Below are 19,953 nucleotides of genomic sequence, written 5' to 3'. Positions count from 1 at the left end.
TGATCCTGAGCTGAAGCTTCAGCTGTTACCTGAGAATGCAGGTACCCGCTACCCTTAGGAAAGGGATATTTTCCAGAAGACAGATCATCTGTCTTACATGAGGTAAGCATGTTTCTCCTGCTAATATCTGTTTGGCCCTGCTCTTTATGAAACAGCACCAGCATTACCATCCTAAAGGTCACTTGTCCCTTTCCTGAGCCTGGTCCCACTTTCTGAAAACAGTTCCGCATTAGCCATTCAGGATGGCTCCAAAAAATTCTTTGTCCAGGGACCTATCCCAGATGGACATAAGCTGCTCTTAGTTCACTCTGCCTTAATTATTTGATATTTACACCCGGTTACAGGCCATTGCTTTACGCTTTCCGTCTCCTTTTATTTCTATTTTCACCAAGTAACTTTCGCATGAATTAAGAGTCCCACTATACTATTTGATACCAGGACAAAAGGTGTCCAGATCGGCAGCGAACATGCCAAAATCTTTTTCAAGAAATGGTGTTGGAAGATATTACAAAAGAGAGGAAATTTAGCAAAAGAGCGGAATTTGGTACAAGAGGAAACCTGAGGGACAGGAGAAAAGAGGACGAGGAAGTGGGGAGGGAGGGGAAAGGCGGCGGTAGGGAGTGGGACTAACCTCTGGCCCCAGAAAAGGCTGCAACGCCCTCTCTAAAGAGGCGTCGCCAGCCGCGCATCTCTCCTCCCCGCGGGCCGCGACAGCCCCGCCCCGCGTCTGCGGCGGCGCGCCGTCTCCTCCCCGCTCCCGGCCCGGCCCCACCTCCGGCTTCCACTCCACCCACTCACGGAGCCGAGAGTCCGGTCCTTTTCCTGCTGGCGAGGACCGAGCGGCCCCGCGTGACAGCCAGCTGCTCCAGGCCCGGGTGGCTCCGGGGACGGTCGAGCGCCGGCAGCAGCTGGCCCTGGCCCCGGGTCTAGGCGTGGGCTCGGCCGCCGGGGCCGGTGGGGAAGGCCTAGCGCGGCCAGGTAGTGACCTCCCGGGACTCGGCGGGGCGGGCGCCGGGAGGGGTGCCTCGGCCCTGCACCTCCGGCAGCTCCGGGAGCGGGTGTGGTGTGTGAAAGGGGGAGTGGGAAGGATGAGGGAAAGGGAGGGCCCGGGGATAGAAGGACGCAGGAAGAAGGTGGAAGAGACCAAGTGAGAATGGGTCGCTCTTCCTTGCTCTGTGTGCTGCTTGGAACGGAAACCCGGGCTGTGCTTAAGCAGGGTAGGCTGTCACACAGCCAACTTAAAAGTGTGGTGGCTATTAATGTGTTAACACGGCAAGGTCTCCAAGGCATACTAAGTGCAGAATAGTGTCTAAAGTATGATCCTCTTTGTGGAAAACGAAACAAAACAAAACAAAAAGGGGGGTGGTGCTGGATATGGGGGAAGGGAAGGTACAGACCTATACGTATATTTGTATATGCATAGAAAGTGTCTGAAACTCTTCATATAAAACTTAGCAGTGGTTATCCCTGGAGAATGGAATTAGAGATGGGGATTTTTAATTTTAATTTGTAGAGACTTTTACTTTTCATTTGTAGGTCAGCTGAATCTCCCTTCACAAACACCAGGGTGTGAAAAACATGTAACTATTTTTCTGTTAACTTAATTTTTTTTTCTTTTTTAAAAATTTATTTATTTTTGGCTGAGTTGGATCTTTGTTGCTGCACGAGGGCTTTCTCTAGTTGCAGCGAGCGGGGGCTACTCTTTGTTGCGGTGCACGGGCTTCTCCTTGCAGTGGCTTCTCTTGTTGCGGAGCATGGGCTCTAGGCACACGGGTTTCAGTAGTTGTGGCTCGTGGGCTCTAGAGCCCAGCTCAGTAGTTGTGGCACACGGGCTTAGTTGTGGCACACGGGCTTAGTTGTGGCACACGGGCTTGGTTGCTCCGTGGCACGTGGGATCTTCCCAGACCAGGGCTCGAACCCGTGTCCCCTGCATTGGCAGGCGGATCCTTAACCTCTCTGCCACCAGGGAAGCCCTGTTAACTTAATTTTTGTTATGAGACTCATTCTTTTGAAAATCTTGAGTCGATTCTGAGATTCCCCAGTCCTTTCGCTGGGGGCTTATATAGTGCAAAGACATGCGGGAAATGTACAAGCCTATATAGGCCATCATTCTTGATGCACTTTGCCTGCACTGATGTTCAGTGAGATATCCATTGTCCTTTCTGGTTCTGGATTGTCAGTCCATTCAAGTCTTCTTGGAAGTATTCTACATTCCTGTCCGTAAGCTCTTGCATATTAAGGATTAAGCAGTTGACTTAACAACATACTTATTCCTAAAACACATAAATGTAAATAGGAGATAAGCATTTGTCCAAATAAGAGAGTATGTACATTCCTAATGATATAAATTCAAGCATCCTCTCAGGCAGAGGTTCTTAATTTGCAGTTAGTGGAGATTCTAGGAGATCCATGGGTGTGCTCCCTGAAAATTGAATGCAAAGTAGTATATACTCATGTTTTTCTGTGAAAAAGCTCCATGGCTTTCACCAGATTCTCAAAAGCTTCTGAATCCCACTGACTAGACATTGTTGCAACAATGGTGAACAAGGCTAAAGAGTCTCTGTGCTCAGGAACTTATAGTCTGGGGGGATGAAAGACAAATGAACAGGCAATTACGATATAGAGGATGTGTTCTATGCTAGAGGAAGTACAGTGTGGGAACATAGAAGGACCACCTGTACCAGACGGGGGGCTGGGTGTCACCTGAGGCTCCTTGGAGGAACTGACTATTAAACTGAGGCCTTCAGAGCGAGAGGGAAGTAGAATTTGGCCTAGTAAAGGAGGGGCTGGGGAAGGGGGGTGGTTTGGTAGAAGGAAGAATGTTCTAGGCCTCTGCCTGTGCAAAGTCCAGAGTCAAGAGATACCTTGGCAATTCATAAGCTGAAAACAATTTGTATGGTTCAAGTTTAACGTTAGATGGGAGTAGCAGTAAGAGGTGAGGCTGGGAGGTCAGAAGCCAGGTTATGTGTGTGATGCTGGGCATGCAGATGTGAACAAGACACAGGAGCCCTGACCCTCAGGGAGTTTTATTTTATTTAGGAGAAGCCGTGAACAAGTAGGCAAATGGGCTAACAAGATACATTTTTATTATGATGAAATAGACAAGGTGTTGTACATGGTGGCTGGGGTATGTATTGGGAGCTCCTTTAGGCAGATCTACATACTGTGTGCCACGTGGATTGGAGGGTTTCAGCGATGACGGTGGCAGGCAGAACAGAGAGAATTGGATAGATCTGGGAGACACTAAGGGAGTAGAATCAATAGGATTTGGTAATTTATTGGATGATAACAATAATAAATAATAATAGCTTCCACTTATTGCACACTTACTAACTCTAAGTGCTTGATATATTTTTTCTTATTTATTCCTATACAACTCTATGAGGTGGGCATTTATTTCAGTTTCGTAGGTGATGAAACCGCGGCACAGAGAGTTTAAGGAACTAGCCCAAGGTCCCATCAGGATTCAAACTCAAGCCTATTTTATACCAAACCCTTGTAAGCATAGGGGGCAATGAGGGGGAATGGATTTGGAGAAGAGGTAGAAAGATGATACATTTGAGATCTACGGAGTTTTGGGTACCTTTGAGTCATCCAAGTGGAGATGTCCAACAGGGGAATGGATAAATGAGTATGAAGCTCAGATGAGATCTAGGTCAAGGAATAAATATGTGAGTTGCCAGCATAGCAGTGTTATGTGGAGCAACAGAGTAGGTGAGACCACCCTGGGAAAGTATATAGAAGCGTTAGAAAAGAGCTCTAAGCAGCATCAACATTCAAGGAAGAGTAGAGAAAGAACCCCCCAAGAAGCTGTGATTAGGGTTGTAAGAGGAAAACCGGGACAGCACCGTGGAAGTCAAAGGGAGAGAGTTTCAGTGAGACAGTGATCACAGGGTCATATTCTACTTGAGAGATGAAGTAAGGTAAGCTCCAAGATATGTCTATTCTTATAGTAAGAAGAATTCCATTAGTTACCTAAGAGGACAGCCTTGGAGGAATAGTGGAAAAAGAATCCCATTTAGTTGGTTAAGAGTGAGTAGGAGGCAAGGAAGTTGAGGTGGTGAGTATAGACAACTTGATCAAAATGTTTGTTTCTCTGGAGCTAAGAATCCAGAGTCCAGATTACGAGTATGGCTCCTGTGCTAAGTTGGGATCATACTGATAGCCCTGGGGGTTCTCCTTTACCCCTTCATGTGAAGACATGTTCCTTTCCTTTCCAGCTCTTACTTTTTATTTATTTATTTATTTATTTATTTTGGCTGGGCCGGGTCTTCGTTGCGGCATGCAGGATCTTTTAGTTGCGGCATGCAGGATCTTTTAGTTGCAGCATGTGGACTCTTAGTTGCGGCATGTGAACTCTTAGTTGCGGCACGAATGCGGAATCTAGTTCCCCAACCAGGGATGGAACCCAGGCCCCCTGCAGTGGGAGCGTGGAGTCTTACCCACTGGACCACTAGGGAAGTCCCTTTTTTTGTTTTTTAAACTTCCTTACTCTTAAGCTTCTACCTTACCTTTTCCCTACTCCTTTCCCTTAGAATACTCCCTGTATACATCCTTGGAATGAACCCAGTCCTGGAAAAACAAATATTGGTTGTTTTCTGCCTTCAGGTCACTGGCATTACCAGGAGGACTATGGGAAAGATTTAGTCCCAGTACGCATGTACTCCCAATACAGCCAGCTGCTCATCACCTGCCTTTCTCTCCTTCTAGGCATATACTGGTTGGGCTCCAGCCATGGAGAAACTCCATGGGCGTGTGTCTACCCACCTGGACATCCTCTCCTTGGAGAACCGGTGCCTGGGCACACTTCCTGACCTGAAGACTTCGGAGAAACCACATGGGCATGGGTCTACCCACTCAGACATCCTCTCCTTGGAGAACCGGTGCCTGGCCACACTTGCTGACCTGAAGACCTTGGAGAAACCACATGGGCATGTGTCTACCCACTCAGACATCCTCTCCTTGGAGAACCGGTGCCTGGCCACACTCCCTGACCTGAAGACCTTGGAGAAACCACATGGGCATGTGTCTGCCCACTCAGACATCCTCTCCTTGGAGAACCGGTGCCTGGCCACACTCCCTGACCTGAAGACCTTGGAGAAACCACATGGGCATGGGTCTACCCACTCAGACATCCTCTCCTTGGAGAACCGGTGCCTGGCCACACTCCCTGACCTGAAGACCTTGGAGAAACCACATGGGCATGTGTCTGCCCACTCAGACATCCTCTCCTTGGAGAACCGGTGCCTGGCCACACTCCCAATTCTGAAGAGCACTGTGTCCACCAGCCCCTTAACCCAGAGTCTCCAGATACCTCACATGGTGCAATCTGACCTGTGCAGCCTGAGTGCCAGCAACCACCTGCTCTCTGAGCCTCCAGCCTCAAGGGCTCAGTGCTTCTCTGAGGGTCTAGGCCTTCTGACCTGCCCCAGGGTCTTGAAAACCATCTCTGCCACAGAGAGAGCTCAGGAAGCAGCTTTGGTAATAGCTCCAAACAGTTGTCTTCACTGTAGCCATGTCTGTTAGAATGTCTAGTCACTAGCTTTCAGTGCCACAGTGTCCCTCTGTGCTGCTCTGTGTCTGTGTACCTTCTTTCCTCAGAGCCTCTTCCTGAGGCGTCTTTTACCCGAGGGCTGTCTTCATGAGCATCATTACTCTTATTGCTTATCTAGTGCAGAGACTCTGGACAATAGAGCATAAGTAGGTTTTGTCCTTGGAAAGCCTCTGCTTGGGAGGAGAGCTGATATACTATTGCACTAGCAGAGTCAATCAAGTGCTTTTGAGATCTTACAAGGCATGAGAAACAACTACAGTACCACTTCCCTGTGTGTGCATGTGCAGACACACGTCCGCTTGTACACATCTATATAAGCACGTTTAGTATACAGGTCAGGATCGGTAGACAAACACACATTCCTTCTATGTAGACTTGAGATTTGGACTGAGGGAAAGGCAAATCTGAGCCCTCTACCATGTTTGCCAATTATAAGCCACTCAACCTTGGGCAAGACTCTTAACCTTTTTTTTTTTTTTCTAAATTAATTTTTATTGGAGTATAGTTGCTCGACGATGTTGTGTTAGCCTCTGCTGTACAACAGAGCGAACCAGTTAACGCGTATATACACATCCCCTCTTTTTTAGATTTCCTTCCCATTTAGGTCACCACAGAGTATTAAGTAGAGTTCCCTGTGCTGTACAGTAGGTTCTCATTAGTCATCTATTTTATACACAGTAGTGTATATATGTCAATCCCAATCTCCCAATTCATCCCACCTCCCCTTCCCCCTCTCTGGCATCCACAAGTCTGTTCTCCACATCTGAGCCTCTACCTCTGGCTTGCAAATAAGTTCATCTGTACCATCCTTCTAGACTCCATACATTAGCAACACCACATGATATTTGGTTTTCTCTTTCTGACTTACTTCACTCTGTATGACAGTCTCTAGGTCTATCCATGTCTCTGCAAATGGCACTATTTTGTTCCTTTTAATGCCTGAGTAATATTCTATTGTATATATGTACCACATCTTCTTTATCCATTCCTCTGTTGATGGACATTTTGGTTGCTTCCATGTCCTGGCTATTGTAAATAGTGCTGCAATGAACATTAGGGTGCATGTATTTTTTTGAATTATGGTTTTCTCTGGGTATATGCCCAGGAGTGGGATTGTTGGGTCATATGGTAGTTCTATTAATATTTTTTAGTTTCCTGTTTTCCATAGTGGCTGTATCAATTTACATTCCCACCAACAGTGTAGGAGGGTTCCCTCTTCTCCACATCTTCTCCAGAGTGGTCCACTCTCGCCACTATTATTCAACATAGTTTTGGAAGTCCTAGCCATGGCAGTCAGAGAAGAAAAAGAAATAAAAGGAATCCAGATTGGAAAAGAAGAAGTAAAACTGTCACTGTTGGCAGATGACATGATATACATAGAAAATCCTAAAGAGGCCACCAGAAAACTACTAGAGCTTATCAGTGAATTTGGTAAAGTCCCAGGATACAAAATTAATACGCAGGAATCTCTTGCATTCCTATACACTAACAACGAAAGATCAGAAGGAGAAATTAGGGAAACAGTCTCATTTACCATTGCAACAAAAAGATTAAAATACCTAGGAATAAACCTACCTAAGGAGACAAAAGACCTGTACTCAGAAAACTATAGGATACTGATGAAAGGAATCAAAGACAGCACAAACAGATGGAGAGACATACCATGTTCTTGGATTGGAAGAATCAATACTGTGAAAATGCCTATACTACCCAAAGACTCTTAACCTTCTGAAGCTTTAATTTCCTCACCTTTAAGATGAGATCAATGAAAATCCACTTCATAGGGTCATTGTCAGGATTACAGCTACTGCCATCTTACATTTATTTAGGGCTTTGCAATTTGCAAAGAGTCATACATACATGACCCCATTTAATCTTGTAACAGCCCCATCAGGTAGGTGGCAGGGAATGAGGAAGCTGAGGCTCAGAGGGTAAGCTCACGATTGCTGGGCGATTGATGTGGGACTTGGCGCTTTTTCTTCTGACTCTAAAATACCTTAATAGCCTCTTGGGAGGTGTGTTGTGAAGGGCCCCAGGCTCCTAAGCTGTGACATCAATAAGGAGATGAAAGCAGCCGGAAGATCATGAAGCATCTGAGCAAAGGCTCAGAATGTTGATTTGGGAAAGGGCGTGTGTGTGATACTGAGAGATCACTCTTGTCAGACTGGACAGATCCATGCTGGGGTGTGAGGGGAGAAGAGTTTAGGTGCTAGAAGGTAGATGTGGACTCTTCCTAGCCCTGGATGCTGCTTTCAGATCTCTCTCTTGTATGAGGGGCTGTGGGTGAGTGATGGGATTAATAACTCTCACTATCCCCAGGGGCGATGGTCTTCTTCTGGAGAGAAAAAGCCAGAAGACAAGGAATGGGCAGATGCTCAAATGCCTTTTTATAGTCTAAGCTTGGGAGAGGAGGAGGACGTGGAAGAGCTGACCCTGAAGCTCACCCCTGGGGACTCTGGCTCTCATCCTGAGCCTACTGACCAGGCCCTTCAGGAAAAGAAGGTAAAAGTCCCAGAGCTGGGGAGAGGTTGACGGTGGAGGGGAGGGCATAGCGAAGGTGGGTGGAGTGGTCACCAAAGGCTGGTCCCCTCCACAGATGGAAGGGGAAGGAACTCTGGTTTCTTACTTCCTAATCCCCTTTTCTGACCTCTCAGCCGGACAAACATCTGCCCGAATCTGGGTTCATTCTCTCTGTCTTTGGAAGTTGGCCTGAGTGGATGCTTAAGTTGGTCCTTATTACCTCTTTTCTCCTTTCTTCCCTCTCTTTCCCAATTCCCAGATGGTTCTAATGAGCTTTCTGTGTTCTACTGTGGTGTCAAATGTAAACACAAATGATGCAGCTTACTCTACCCAGGCTTTCCTCCTCAAAGCCTGTAGTGAACTTGCCCCCTTGGAGCCTGAATTTATACTCAAGGTATTGTGACATGAAAGAGGGGATGGGAGTGGGAAGTTAGGAGGGAGGGAGTTTGGTTGTGGTGTGTGAGGGGGATGGTGAGCGGCTTTATACTAGGGGCTGAAGGAACTTTACTTAGGAAGGCGGTAGGATCTCTGGGTGATCCTGAGGCCCAGTCCCTAGGGTTCTCTGAGGAGTGGGGGAAGATAGGATTGAGAAAGTGTATCCTAGGGTTTGTTTATTTAGTAGGTACACAGGGTAAGTACACAATGCTAGGCCTTGAGGGTTATACCAACAGATAAAACGAAACTTGGATCTGGCTCTTAGGGAGTGTATGGTATTATTAGCGAAGCAAAAACGATCCCAAATATTAAATAAATGCAAATGGAGTAGTAGATAGTGAATGTTTCAGAAGCAGAAAAGAGAGGGAAAATGTTTCCTATGAAGCTTTGGAAGATGGCAGGATAAATCAGCAGTTTGAACCCTGGGTAAGTTTTTGATAGACATTGATGGTGGGAGGTCTTCCAAAGCAGGAAAGGACAAGGTTAAAGGCCCTTAAATTGGGATAAGTAGACTTAGGAGAAGACTGGTGAATAAGGGCTAGATCATGGAAGATGTAGAATGCCAAGCCAAGAGGCTTGGATTTTATATTTACAGACAATATGGAGGGCTCAGGAAAGGTTTTATGCAGGCAGGTTAGATAAGCAAATTCGTTTATGGCATGGTGCTGTGCAGAAGTGGCTGAGAGGCCAGCGCTCCCTACCCTGTGCCCTAGGCATCTCTGTACGCCAGGCAGCAGCTGAATGTCCGGGATGTGGCCAACGAAGTCTTGGCCATTGCTGCCTTCTTGCCAGTCTGCCGCCCCTACCTGCGACGATATTTCTGTGCCATTGTCCAGCTGCCTTCTGATTGGATCCAGGTAGCCAGGTTCTACCAGGTATGGCATTCAGTTCCCTGACTTTTGACCCTCACTTGGTTCCCTCTCCTTTGCTCACTGCATCTGTGGAGAAAATTCTCAGACACTTTGGCCTGCCCTCAGCTATCCTCAACCCTGGTGCCCAGACAGGACAGCTTCTCCTGGTACCAGGCTGAGTTGCCCGACAGGGAAAAGATAATTGAGAAGGGTTGGACTGAGTTTGAGAAAACTTGGTGTTATTCCAGACCTCGTGTTTACAGCGAAGAGAATAAGAATCTGAGAAGTCTGCCCTCAGGTCCAGGACCACAGAAATTGTCGTTGTAGAGCTGGGGCTGGGGACTTCCTATCCTGTGCTGTCACTTAACCCCAGGAAGTGCTCTCATTTTGTTTTGGAGGGTCTCGCTCCTGATGGTTTCTCGTCTCTCTGACAGCGCCTGACTGGAGAAGAGGAGGACAGTCTGGTGCCCCTGCCTGCCTGCCTGCGTGCTGCGATGACGGACAAATTTGCCCAGTTTGATGAGTACCAGCTGGCTAAGTATAACCCTCGGAAGCACCGGGCCAAGAGGCGCCCCCGCCGGCCACCCCGCCCTCCAGTCAGTCCCTGCCTCAACCCTGGTCATTCACACCCTAGGCCCTTTTCCCCTGGAAAGTGAGAGGGGTGAGGGAACACACTGACCTCCTTAAATAGCTGACATGTTTGTACCACCAGGAATAGAAGGAGTCAGAGAAATGCAGAGGAGCTGGGGAGAGCTCAGAGGGCAGAGAGGGCAGGGCCCGCCTCTTTCCCAGCCAGTTTCCTTTGTGGTAGAGATGGGCCTTCAGGGCTATTGGAATGGGTCTCTCTAGGGACACCCTCCACTTCCCCTTTTGAAATGGCTTGTCCTGTCCCTACAGAAGGAGCATACATTTTCTGAGACACAGAAATACTTGCCAAAGTTCATTCGGCCTCTTCAAGATGAACAGAGGATGGTGAGTGCCTTGTTCTGGGGTTCTAAACGTACACATGCAGTCTTTTCTCAACTAATATTTAGAAATGGAATTCCATTTGGTCCAGAAATACTATTAGTGGGTATGGTAGGCACATGCCAATGTCCTACCCGGATAATTCTCAGCTGTGATTATGGGGTTTTGAGAGCCCCGGAAAAGGCTCCTTTTATTTCCATTTTGCTCTCCTTGGTGTCATACTTTACTGACAGATGGCACATCCAGCTGGATAAGTGAGTTAAAAACATTGTGAAATATCCACCTTCCATAGGAAGTTTTAAAAACAAACCAAACAAAGTTTTTTTCTTCTACTTTAATAACAAGGCACTGGTCATAGCGGTTAAGAGCATAGAAGCTGGATTCAGACCATCTGGGTTTCAATCTCCCCACCTGCCCCCCCCACCAGTTGCTGGCTATGTGACCTTGGCCGAATGGCTTATTCTCTCTTGTCTCATTTTCCTCACATATAAAATGGGGATAGTAGCAGTACCTTCTTCATTGGGTTTTTGTGAGGATTAAATCAGTTACTGTATTTAAAGTATTTCTGACAATACCTGGCACTGAGTAAGTGATGATTTCATCATCATCATCATTAAAATAGATTTTTAGGAAAATATATTAGTATTACAAGAAAACACATCCTCAGTTGGTCCATTGGTCTTTTCTCTTCATCCTATTAATACAACCCAAACTTAGCTCTTCTAACATAGAAGATTCTGAAAGCCAGCTTCTTTCATTTTTTAACTCCTCACAGCCTACATTGTGCTGATGCCTCCATTTACACGCTTCAGGTCTCAGTGATTTACTTATTTATTTATTTTAAAATTTATTTATTTATTTATTTTTGGCCGCGTTGGGTCTTCGTTGCTGCGCGCGGGCTTCTCTCTAGTTGCGACGAGCGGGGGCTACTCTTTGTTGCGGTACGCGGGCTTCTCATTGCGGTGGCTTCTCTTGTTGCGGAGCACGGGCTCTAGGCGCGTGGGCTTCAGTAGTTGCAGTGCGTGGGCTCAGTAGTTGTGGCTCACGGGCTTCGTTGCTCTGCGGCATGTGGCATCTTCCTGGACCAGGGCTCGAACCCATGTACCCTGCATTGGCAGGCGGATTCTTAACCACTGTGCCACCAGGGAAGCCCCAGGTCTCAGTGATTTAAATAAGAGCTGCTTTTCCCTCTCCCTCCCTCTAAGAACAAGGTGTTTTCTGTTTATTCAATCCCCATCTTGCTTTTCACAAACCAGTCATCCCATGTTAACTATTGATAGTTCAACCTTGTGTAAATGAAACACGGTGACCCCATAGACCTACTCTGTTATGTTCATCACAGAAGCTCTTGCTGTTGGAGAGTTTTGCCCTCTATTCCTATTCTTTGCCCAAAGCTACTTTGGGGAAAGAAATTACCATAGGTATAGGATAGTCTTGGTTTTTGTTTTCTGAAGAAAGTGACCAGGGTCATAGATTGAATGACCCCTGTGGGACTTGTGGATATTTCCACAGTTTGAGGCAACCTGCAGTGCAGTGTCAGAGAAAAACAATGAGCCAAGTTTCACCCTGAAGAAGTTGGTACAGAGACTGCACATCCATGAGCCTGCACAGCTTGTCCAGGCCCTGCTGGGCTGCAGGTGAGAAGATGCACCCTGAGCACACGCTCCATCCGGGTAATGCCCTGATTCTTCAACACCCATGGCCCCAATCCCTGTAGTTGGACCCCAGCAACATTAGTTTGGGCAGACCTGGCCTTAAATGTGACTCACTGGCTTTGACTGACTCACCATTCCTTTTCTCAGTTATTTTCAGCTGGCTTTGAAATCATAAGTTTTTCCTCCTCTGTTCCAGATACCCCTCCAACCTACAGGCCTTTTCTCGAAGTCGCCTCCCGGGGCCCTGGGATTCTAGCAGAGCCGGGAAGCGGATGAAGCTTGCTAAGCCAGAGACCTGGGAGCGAGAGCTGAGCTTGTGGGGGAACAAAGCTTCCGTCTGGGAGGAACTCATCGGTAGAGTAACCTTGACCGTCACACTCCTTTCCTCTCTTCCTCATTCATGCCTCTACATTTTGGACCCTGACTAGAAGCTTTCCATGGCATGGTGCAGTTATTCTCTTACTTGGCAGTTCCATCACTGAAAATGATTGGATTTATCAGGTCTGCCATTGACCACACCAAAGTGAACAGTGGCACCTGCTTTGAGTAGCACTGGCATCATAGGTAGGTCATAATTCCAGACGTGGTTAGGTGATACACAGGCCTTTATCAACACATGACAAAAGCAATACCTTCTATCTGATTTCACTTGTGTCAATATCGGTGTAACTCATCCAAACAAGGTAGGACTAGTACGTGGCATACTGGAATCTCCACCAAAACCCATTTTTTAGGACATGGATGTTTTAGGTAATTTGCCCACACTGATAAAAAGAATTCAAATGGGGAAGACCAAGTTACTTTCAGTCTTCTCTTTCTGTCTGTTTTTTTGCTAGTTTATTTTTAACTGTAGAAGGATCTTCCTATTCCACTTTTTCTTTTATGTCCTCTTTCATCTTTGAAGTCAACTTCCTTCTGTTGAAAAATACCTGACTGTAGCCCTTTTGACTGCTTGAGTTTTGTGGACTTCATATGTTGGAGCTTCAGAAGCCCAAGTTGGCTTTTATTGCTCTGTAAGCTGCCATTTATAGGTTGTACGCAGGGCAGCCCAAAAAGCTTAACTGCTTATCGTTCCTCCCACTTTGGGGTTGTCACTGGTGCTGTATGTATCAGAATCACATGGGAATTAAAACACACACACACACGCACACACACACACACACACACACATGCTTGACAACTTATTCTGCAATGTTTGATACAACTTAGGGTAGAGAAGGATAAAGGAGCCTGGATGGCAGTCAGCGTGTGTTGGTGATTCTAGTATGCATCATTTCCCCTTCCCTCCCTCTGCCTCTGAAAATTAAAACTGTGCTATTTATCTTGGTTGAGACCAATGCCCATAATCTAAACCAGTGGTCTCCAGACCACTAGATCATTTATTGCAGGAACAATTTTTGGGATACACCAGCATATATGTATATATATATTTAAAAAATTTTTATACATGTACTAATCAATTATGTACTTTAGGAACTATATAACATATAATTATATAAATATAGATATGAAAATAAATATAAATAAAAATAAATATAACTATAAAATATAAGATAAAATATAATTAGATGTACAGATCCCTCTTTGGAAACCAGAGGCTCATTAACAACTCATTAATGAATTATTTGGAATGAAATCAGTGAATTTCTCAATCTGTAGGATGAACATTCATTTATTCATCTAGTCAATAAATATGATATTGAACTTAATCTCTTATCAAAGTGATCTAGAAAATCTTTCATACATAGCAACATTTGAGCAAAACTAATGAGTTGACAGAGGATGAAATAGTTCATGAGTTGTCACACATCATTTACATTGCGTATACAACATAATTGTTCTACACAGTCTGTAAATCAGAAGTATTATGATCGGAGAACCCCAGGACTTCCAGCAGGCTTAAAGCTTTCTAGCTATAATTCAAATGAGACTTACATCACCTTAAAAAAGGTACCACCACTTTCCCAATGAAAGCTGCTGATGGTAGGGCTAGTGCCTGGGATGTGGGTGGGGACTAATAGGCCTGGTCTGTAATGTAGTCTGAATGCATCTCTGGGTGGTAGCCAGGAAAAATATCACACCTCCTATTTATGTTGACCTTTATCTAAAAGAAAGAATGTTTCCAATGTTTACTATACATATTGAACCCCTGTAGTCACTTAGTTCATGTTACATGGTTATGTGTCATGTATGATAGTTGAGGCTTATTGAGGAAGAGGAGGAGTTCCACAATACAAGGGCATTGATGGGGCCCCCTCACTCTTTTTTGGTTTCTGCATAATGAGACTTGTTGCAGCTTATCTCTGAATTGTAAATGGATTTAGAATTATTATTCAGTATTAACCAAACTAACCCTCTAAAATTGACATAAGCCTTAAAAAGATTATTAAGAAGCTATGACTTGGGACTTCCCTGGTGGCGCAGTGGATAAGAATCTGCCTGCCAATGCAGGGGACACGGGTACGGTCCCTGGTCTGGGAAGATCCCACATGCCGCAGAGCAACTAAGCCTGTGCGCCACAACTACTGAGCCTGCGCTCTAGGGCCCGTGAGCCACAACTACTGAGCCCGCGTGCCACAACTACAGAAGCCCGCACGCCTAGAACCCCTGCTCTGCAACAAGAGAAGCCACTGCAATGGGAAGCCCGTGCACCGCAATGAAGAGCAGCCCCCGCTCGCCGCAACTAGAGAAAGCTCGCACGCAGCAATGAAGACCCGAGGCAGCCAGAAATAAATAAATAATTAAAAAAAAAAAAAGAAACTATGACTTGAAGGTAATACTAATATCACAGGGACAAGTGAACAATAAAAAGTGACAGAAGTGAAATTCTGCTTCAGGGTGAATCTTTCTCACCTATCTTTATTTTATTTTTCTTTTATTATTTTTTTAATTAAAAAAATTGTTTTGGCTGTACCGTGTGGCATGCGGGATCTTAGTTCCCTGACCAGGGATCGAACCCGTGCCCCCAGCAGTGGAAGTGCAGAGTCTTAACCACTGAACCGCCAGGGAAGTCCCTTTTTCACCTATCTTTATTTTTTTAATTTACTTAAAAAATTTTAAATTTATTTTATTTATTTATTTTACTTATATTTATTTTTGGCTGCATTGGGTCTTCGTTGCTGCGCGCGGGCTTTCTCTAGTTGCAGTGAGCGGGGGCTACCCTTCGTTGCGGTGTGCGGCTTCTCATTGCGGTGGCTTCTCTTGTTGCGGAACACGGGCTCTAGGCGCACGGGCTTCAGTAGTTGTAGCTCGCAGGCTCTAGAGCGCAGGCTCAGTAGTTGTGGCGCACGGGCTTAGTTGCTCCTCGGCATGTGGGATCTTCCCAGACCAGGGACCGTACCCGTGTCCCCTGCATTGACAGGCGGATTCTTAACCACTGCGCCACCAGGGAAGCCCTCACCTATCTTTAAATAAAAAATGATGACTATTTAATCAGCTCATACAAGACATTGACCAAAAAACTTAAGAATTATCAAGAAGACTATTTGAAATATCAATTTACACTTACAGTTAATGGTGAACCTTTACTTTAAATGTATATCCTGCCTTGAAATATTAACTAATGATTGTACTACGTGTATATAATTTATAAGATTACACTAGGAAGTTTCTCCTTCAGCCATCTAAAAACTTTGGAAATCATTACTGTGGATTAGAGAATGTATTTTGCCTGTTGAGCCCAATCTCAGGGCTGGAGCCAGCAGAAAAAGTGATACCCTAAGTTGTTTATTGAAATAGCTAATCCCATAAACAGTGTTGATTAGGTTTTGCTCCAAGCCCAGGCAACCCAGTTGTTATCTTTCCAGACCTTTAAAACATTTTGGGTAGGATAGATCATATGTGTGTACCTCATTTGCTCCAACCAGAACATTCTGCATGGCTTTGGTCTCTGACCTCTCTCACTCATCCTTTGTTTGCTTTTCTCACCCTATGTCCTACCTTCCGCAGACAGTGGGAAGCTTCCCTTCATGGCCATGCTTCGGAATCTGCGCAACCTGCTGCGGGTTGGAATCAGCACCCGCCACCACAAGCTTGTGCTCCAGAGACTCCAGCATGCTGTACGCGTGAGGGGCAGGGAGCCAGCCTTCTCCTAGTGGCTGGGGAAGGTCATAGCCACCAAGCTCTGTCCATATGGGCTGTAAACAGATACGGAGATTCAGATAGGTTGAGGGAGACAGGTTTGGGGGTTCATCATCCCTTTGAGTATAGAGTATAAGAACTTTCCTTTTTATTTTCTGAGATCGTTTCTGTGATTTAACTAACTTCAGAGGGAGTCTGATATAAAAGAAACAGGGAACCTTCTGTTACTTCCTCTCCTTTCCTCGTATTCTCGCATGACATCTTTCTTTATTCTTCCCCACCTTTATCTAACGTCTATTTTGGTCTTCCTCACCTTCCCACAGATCTACTAGAGTGGTTATCTCATCTTCCTGGTCCCTGGAGCCTCTGATGCTCCCCATGCTTCCTGGTCCTCTGCTCATGACCCCTCTCTTGCTTTGCAGAAGTCAGTGATCAACAGTCGGCAGTTTCCATTCAGATTCCTTAATGCTCATGATTCCATCAATGACTTTGAGGCTCAACTCAAAAAGAACGGTATTATCTCTCTTCTTCCAACTCCTGTTTGTCTCTCATGCCTGAGGATAGATGAGACAGCAGCACTGGTATTTTCAGCCTCTTGCCTTCCAGTCTCAGGGTATGGGGTGGGCAGAGGTCAGACACAGGCCAGCCCACAGGATCAGGACTCAGGACAGGCACTGATGGGAAGACAAGATGAGGGAATAGAAGCTGCCTGACTCACATACTTACCTGTCGCCACCCAGAGTTGCCACTTCCTTCCAACACAAAACTGATAAAGCAGATAATAATGAAAAACACAAGATATGGCAAGAAGTATGCCTATTCGGGGCAGTTTTGCAAACCAAGTCGTCGGGAACTTCGGGCAGCAATGATGATCCCCGTGATATATGGGCAGCTCAAGCGGAAGAAGCTGAAAATACACAAGGCCAGGTGTGTGTGTGAGTGTGTGCTATCTGGGAGCAAAGGGTGGGCAACAAGAGGCACCCTGAAAGGGCTTGGGAGTCATCTGGAAACCCAGCTTTTATTCTGCAAAGACATGCTTGTCAGTCATCCCAATGGCTGAGACTTGCCTGTTTCCAGCCTTCTCTCGCACAGCAAACCTTGTCTTTAACATTGTCCTGTAGAAAGACCATGAAACAAAAATCTGTGTTTGGGCCTCCACTCTATTATCTGTGATCGCCTTATTGGTTTCTGTGGACTCCTTCACCCTGTGTAGCACTTCCCTTCCTATTAGTACATGATAGTGCCTCTCTGCTTATGCTCTGGTTCACATTTTCTTTCTTTTTCTTCTCTGTGATATCTGTTTGTTTTTCTTTTTGTTTCTCTCCTCTGTGTATTTTCTGACCCATTCACTTTCCTTTTTCTTTTGACACATGTAAAGATAGTTATCATCAAGCAGACTCAAAGTCAGGCGTAAAACCTGTTCTGTGAGCTTGATGAAGTCCCAGCACTCTGTCCTTTTAGATGCATCCACAGTATCTTCATTCATTTTCATTCAAGACAAATGCAGGGCTCATCTAACCTTCTAGTAGGACTCAGTGGCCAGGACTCGCCTGAATCAGTGAATCAGTGGCAGAACATGGGGCCATTAAAGAATTAAGCTGAGGATGCAGTCCAAACAGGATGTCTTTGCTGGCCAGTTTGGTAGCCACTAGCCACAGGTGGCTATTGAGCACTTGAAATGTGGCTAATGGGAACTGAGATGTGCTAGATTTCGGGGCAGTGTGAAAAAGGATGTAAAATATCTCATTTGTAATTTTTGTATTAATTACATGTTGAAGTGAAAAAATATATATATAAGGCTAAATTAAATGTAATATTAATGTGTCCTGTTTCTTTCTACTTTTTAAAATGTGGCTGCTAGAAAACCTTACATTACATGTGTAATTTCAATTTAATTTCATTTCATTAATTGTAATTTATTTCTACTGGATAGCACTGGTAGAGACTGCTGTATTCTCTAGATTAAAAAAATTATGAAAAAATTTAAACATGTACAAAAGTAATGAGAATAATATAATGGACTCCCATGAAACTGTTAGCCACTTTCAGTGAAAATCTAGATTTTATCAGCCTTCCTTTCCTGATCCCTCTCTTCCCTTCTTTTTTTTTTTTTTGAAGACGTTTTAAAAAAACAAATGCCAAATAATATGATACATCTTATTTCACCCCTCCATATTTCACATGTGTCTCTTAAAACAGACATTTTCTTGTATAATCAGAATGTCATTAATATACCTAACGGAACTGAAAATACTTCCTTGGTATTATCGTTTATTACCTAGTCTATATTCAAATTTCCCAGTTGTCTCAAAAGTATCATTTCACAGGTTTATTCAAATCAGGATCCAAACAAGGCATACACACATTACATGTAGTTATTAAGATTTACTTAAATCTCTTTTTAATTAATTAATTTTATTTTTGGCTGCATTGGGTCTTTGTTGCCACATACAGGCTTCCTCTAGTTGCGGCGAGCGGAGGCTACTCTTGGTTGCAGCGCATGGGCTTCTCATGGTGGTGGCTTCTCTTGTTGTGGAGCATGGGCTCTAGGCGCGCGGGCTTCAGTAGTTGTGGCTCGCGGGCCCAGTAGTTGTGGCTTGTGGGCTCTAGAGCGCAGGCTCAGTAGTTGTGGAGCACGGGTTTAGTTGCTCCGTGGCATGTGGGATCTTCCCGGACCAGGGCTTGAACCCGTGTCCCCTGCATTGGCAGGCGGATTCTTAACCACTGTGCCACCAGGGAAGTCCCAGATTTTCTTAAATCTCTTAAAATCTTTTAATTGTTTTCATGCCATTGACTTGCTGTGGAAATCAGGTTCAGGGGGCCCCACAGAATGTCCCATATTCTAGATTTGTCTACTTCTCCAGTGTCATCTCACTTGTTTCTGTATTTCGTGTACCCTGGGCATTATCTCTAAAAGCTTGAATAGATTCATATTTAACTTTTTTCTTACATGAATATTTCGTAGGTGATCCTTTGTACACAATGAGTAAGTCCACCAGAATTTTTGTCTCCTGGTAGGACACAGGATCAGGAGGCACCAGAAGCCTAGTGGTCCCACTCATAGTGTTGATGATTGATCAGTGCTTTTAGGTTATGGTAGCCTGATTTCTCCACTGTAAAGTTAATGGTTTATCCATTTGATAGTCTATGCCCGAATCAATTGTTTCATTAGCAGTTGCAGAATGGGGGTTTTCTATCATTCCCATATTTATTAGCTGGAACTCTAAAAAGAAGTTCCCTCATGAACTAAAGCTATTTAGTTACTTTGAAATAGAGATTGTCTTGGAAAGGTGGGATGAATGTTCGATTCTTTCTCCTTTAATTGCCATTTTTTAGAGGAAGAAGTTAGCATGTGTTCTTTAAATTACAATGTAAAAATATGTAGCCTTAAATCTTGCCTCATGAAGTAAGTATGGATTGATGGCAAGCGATTTCAGAGAATGGGGTCTTAAGATGACTTCTCTCCTGCCATGAGAATGGATTAGGATAGTCTTGTAGAATGGGGGCCAAGGGAAGCTCTGTCCCTGTTTTCTCTACTGACATTGGAGATGGGCTGTGGAGGGGGTGAAGACTTTATACTTGAGTGGCAAGTTCTCATCTTCCCATCTGCCTCAAAGTGGCAAACAGTGACCCCCCTGTCTGTTTGTTTCCTGCCTGCAGACAGTGGAAATGCGACCGTGCGATGCTGGCTCAGTATCGACAGGCCCTGGAGACAGCTGTGAACCTCTCCGTCAAACACAGCCTACCCCCGCTGCCAGGCCGCACCCTCTTGGTCTATCTGACAGATGCTGATGCAGACAGGATCCTTCCCAAGAGCAACCCACAAGGGGTAAAAGAATAAAAAGATGGGGTGATGTTGGTAGGATGCTGGAGATCCTGAGAGGCGTCCTGT

The 19,953-nt window shown here is 45.2% G+C and overlaps 1 protein-coding gene across 3 annotated transcripts in view; it reads left to right on the top strand.

Annotated features, from left to right (window-relative positions):
* The first annotated feature begins 802 nt into the window (after positions 1 to 802).
* TEP1 (telomerase associated protein 1) overlaps positions 803 to 19,953 on the top strand; it is a 40,420-nt gene continuing 21,269 nt past the window's right edge. For 2 of the 3 annotated variants that reach the window (XM_059913724.1, XM_059913725.1), the window contains exons 1-13: positions 803 to 978; positions 4,711 to 5,481; positions 7,874 to 8,056; positions 8,334 to 8,468; positions 9,223 to 9,384; positions 9,795 to 9,956; positions 10,258 to 10,332; positions 11,839 to 11,963; positions 12,178 to 12,335; positions 15,930 to 16,039; positions 16,484 to 16,574; positions 16,802 to 16,988; positions 19,722 to 19,890. In XM_059913724.1, the coding sequence (XP_059769707.1) occupies positions 4,735 to 5,481; positions 7,874 to 8,056; positions 8,334 to 8,468; positions 9,223 to 9,384; positions 9,795 to 9,956; positions 10,258 to 10,332; positions 11,839 to 11,963; positions 12,178 to 12,335; positions 15,930 to 16,039; positions 16,484 to 16,574; positions 16,802 to 16,988; positions 19,722 to 19,890 (2,304 nt within the window). In that variant the 5' untranslated portion in view covers positions 803 to 978; positions 4,711 to 4,734. Of the gene's footprint in view, positions 979 to 4,710; positions 5,482 to 7,873; positions 8,057 to 8,333; positions 8,469 to 9,222; positions 9,385 to 9,794; positions 9,957 to 10,257; positions 10,333 to 11,838; positions 11,964 to 12,177; positions 12,336 to 12,425; positions 12,546 to 15,929; positions 16,040 to 16,483; positions 16,575 to 16,801; positions 16,989 to 19,721; positions 19,891 to 19,953 lie in introns of those variants that run through there. The other variant, XM_059913726.1, reaches the window with a different exon arrangement.

The sequence above is a fragment of the Balaenoptera ricei genome, chromosome 2 (assembly GCF_028023285.1).
Source record: "Balaenoptera ricei isolate mBalRic1 chromosome 2, mBalRic1.hap2, whole genome shotgun sequence".
In the NCBI taxonomy this organism is placed as follows: Eukaryota; Metazoa; Chordata; class Mammalia; order Artiodactyla; family Balaenopteridae; genus Balaenoptera; species Balaenoptera ricei.
This window is presented reverse-complemented; position numbering and strand designations above follow the sequence as displayed.